The sequence below is a fragment of the Calidris pugnax genome, unplaced genomic scaffold (assembly GCF_001431845.1).
Source record: "Calidris pugnax isolate Ruff unplaced genomic scaffold, ASM143184v1 scaffold1076, whole genome shotgun sequence".
Classification (NCBI taxonomy): Eukaryota; Metazoa; Chordata; class Aves; order Charadriiformes; family Scolopacidae; genus Calidris; species Calidris pugnax.
In genome coordinates, this window is record NW_015091686.1 from 37730 (window position 1) to 40764 (window position 3035).

General features: G+C 54.8%; 1 protein-coding gene across 1 annotated transcript in view; it reads left to right on the plus strand.

Annotated features, from left to right (window-relative positions):
• LOC106900021 (RNA-binding protein FUS-like) overlaps nt 1–3016 on the plus strand; it is an 11193-nt gene extending 8177 nt beyond the window's left edge. Inside the window, exons 9-13 of the mRNA XM_014961979.1 lie at nt 384–490; nt 1503–1632; nt 2453–2554; nt 2638–2758; nt 2840–3016. Of these exons, the coding sequence (XP_014817465.1) occupies nt 384–490; nt 1503–1632; nt 2453–2554; nt 2638–2758; nt 2840–3014 (635 nt within the window). The 3' untranslated portion in view covers nt 3015–3016. The remainder of the gene's footprint in view (nt 1–383; nt 491–1502; nt 1633–2452; nt 2555–2637; nt 2759–2839) is intronic.
• The last annotated feature ends 19 nt before the right edge of the window (nt 3017–3035 follow it).

The following is a 3035-nucleotide window of genomic DNA, read 5'->3' on the forward strand; positions in this document are numbered from 1 at the left end:
TTAATTAATCCTGCGGGTTAATTAATGCTTTGCCTTTTAATTTTTGCATGTGCCCAAAGGACCCCGGGACCAAGGGCCAAGGCATGATCCTGGTAATGAGGGAAGGGGCTAATTAAGGGGGAGGGGATTAATTAGGGGAGGGCTAACGAGGTGGGAGGGGTTAATTGGGGGATTAATGAGGGGGAGGGGGTTAATTAGGGAGGGCTAACGAGGGGGAGGAGCTAAGGAGGGTGTCGAGGGGAGGGGGGTAAGGCTGGGGAAGGGGCAGTGGGGTCGTTAAGGGGTAAGTAACGGGGAGGGGTTAATTACAGGGGAGGTTAATGAGGGTTAATGAGCCTGGCGCTAACGAGCCCGGCGCTAACGAGCTTTCCCCTCCCCCGCAGGCGAGCAGGATAACTCGGACAACAACACCATCTTCGTGCAGGGGCTGGGGGAGAACGTCACCATCGAGTCGGTGGCCGACTACTTCAAGCAGATCGGCATCATTAAGGTCAGCCGTGTTCTTAGCGTGTCCTTAGCGTGTCCTTGGCGTGTGCTGGCGCCTCCTGAGCGCGTCCTCCGTTGCGTGGCATCCCCTGTCAAGCCGTGGCCGAGGGGATGGGGCCACTGGATGCCACGGGCTTGGCTAGGATGTGTCACGGGGTGGTTTTAGGGTGTTATTTGTATGTTATTTGTATGTTTACGTGTCTTTGGCATGTCCTTAGCATGTCGTTTGTGTGTTGGTACATGTTCTTAGTATATCTCCGTGTTCTTCCCCAAAATCAATCCAATGGGGCCACCCCACACCACCTTAGCATGGTCCTTAGCATGTTCTCGCTGCCTTCACGTGTCCTTAGCGTGTTCTTAGCGTGTCTTTGTCATGCTGTTTATATGGTTTTTAGCACATCTTTAGTATGTCCTCACGTTTCACCCCAAAACCACCCCACTCCCACCCGCTGCTCCTTAGTATGGCCTCCCCACCTCCTTGGTCTGTCCTTGGCATGTCCTTAGCATGTTCTTTACATGATCTTAGCATGTTACTTACATGTTCTTAGTATGTTCTTAGCGTATCCTTAGCATATCCTCACGTTTCACCCCAAAACCACCCCACTCCTCTCCCACCCGCTGCTCCTTAGCATGTCCTTGCCACCACCCTGCCTCCTTGGCGTGTTCTTAGCCTGTTATTTAGAGGTTCTTAGCATGTTATTTACATGTTCTTAGTGTAAGCATATCTTCAGCATAGCCTCATGTTTCACCCCAAAACCACTCCACTTCTTCCCATCTGCTGCTCATTAGCGTGTCCTTGCTGCTTTGGCACATCCTTAGCATGTTATTTGCATGTTCTTAGCATGTTATTTGCATGTTCTTAGCATGTTATCTGTATGTTCTTGACGTATCTTCACTATAGCCTCATGTTTCACCCCAGAACCACCCCACTCCCCCCCACCCCGCGGCTCCTTAGCGTGTCCCCGTGCCCTTGGCATGTCCTTAGCGTGTTCTTAGCATGTCGCCTCCCCCCACAGACCAACAAGAAGACGGGGCAGCCCATGATCAACCTGTACACGGACCGGGAGACGGGGAAGCTGAAGGGGGAGGCCACCGTCTCCTTCGACGACCCCCCCTCCGCCAAAGCCGCCATCGACTGGTTCGACGGTACGGCCCCACCAAAACCACCCCACTCCCACCCGCTGCTCCTTAGTATGGCCTCCCCACCTCCTTGGTCTGTCCTTGGCATGTCCTTAGCATGTTCTTTACATGATCTTAGCATGTTACTTACATGTTCTTAGTATGTTCTTAGCGTATCCTTAGCATATCCTCACGTTTCACCCCAAAACCACCCCACTCCTCCCCCACCCGCTGCTCCTTAGCATGTCCTTGCCACCACCCTGCCTCCTTGGCGTGTTCTTAGCCTGTTATTTAGAGGTTCTTAGCATGTTATTTACATGTTCTTAGTGTATCTTCACTATAGGCTCAGGTTTCACCCCAAAACCACTCGACTGCTCCCCATTCATTGCTCCTTAGTGTGTCCTCGCCACCTTGGTACATCCTTAGCATGTTATTTGTGTGTTCTTAGTATGTTATTTACATGTTCTTAGCATGTTATCTGCATGTTCTTAGCACGTTCTTGACATATCTTCACTATAGCCTCACGTTTCACCCCAGAACCACCCCACTCCCCCCCACCCCGCGGCTCCTTAGCGTGTCCCCGTGCCCTTGGCATGTCCTTAGCGTGTTCTTAGCATGTCGCCTCCCCCCACAGACCAACAAGAAGACGGGGCAGCCCATGATCAACCTGTACACGGACCGGGAGACGGGGAAGCTGAAGGGGGAGGCCACCGTCTCCTTCGACGACCCCCCCTCCGCCAAAGCCGCCATCGACTGGTTCGACGGTACGGCCCCAACCCCCAAAACCCCTTTAATTCACCCTAAAAAACCTTTTTTTAAATTTTGGGCTGAATTCTCCCTTTTTTAGGCAAGGAGTTCTCGGGGAACCCCATCAAGGTGTCCTTCGCCACCCGCCGCGCCGACTTCAACCGCGGGGGCGGGGGTGGCCGGGGGGGCCGCGGCCGGGGAGGTGAGTGAAAACCCACCCCCCCCTGTGAGGGTAGCCCCAAAATCCTCCTTTTTCACCCCAAAACTTTCCTCCTTCTCCTTCAGGCCCTATGGGACGCGGCGGCTTCGGCGGCGGCAACAGCGGCTCCGGGGGCGGCAACCGGGGGGGCTTCCCCAGCGGGGGGGGCGGCCAGCAGCGAGCCGGCGACTGGAAGTGCCCGAATCCGTGAGTTTTGTCCCCGAAAAGTTAAAAAAGCGATAAAAAGCGGTTGGGATGATGATGTCATCGGGTGTTTTTTCCCCGCAGAGCCTGTGAAAACATGAATTTTTCGTGGCGCAACGAGTGCAACCAGTGCAAAGCCCCCAAACCCGAGGGGCCCGGCGCCCCCCACATGGGCAAATACCCCGGGGGGGGCGGCGGCCGCGGCGGCAACCACATGGGTGAGTCTGGGGGCCAAATTTGGGCTGTGGGGGGGGTGTGACGTCATCATGACATCATCGTG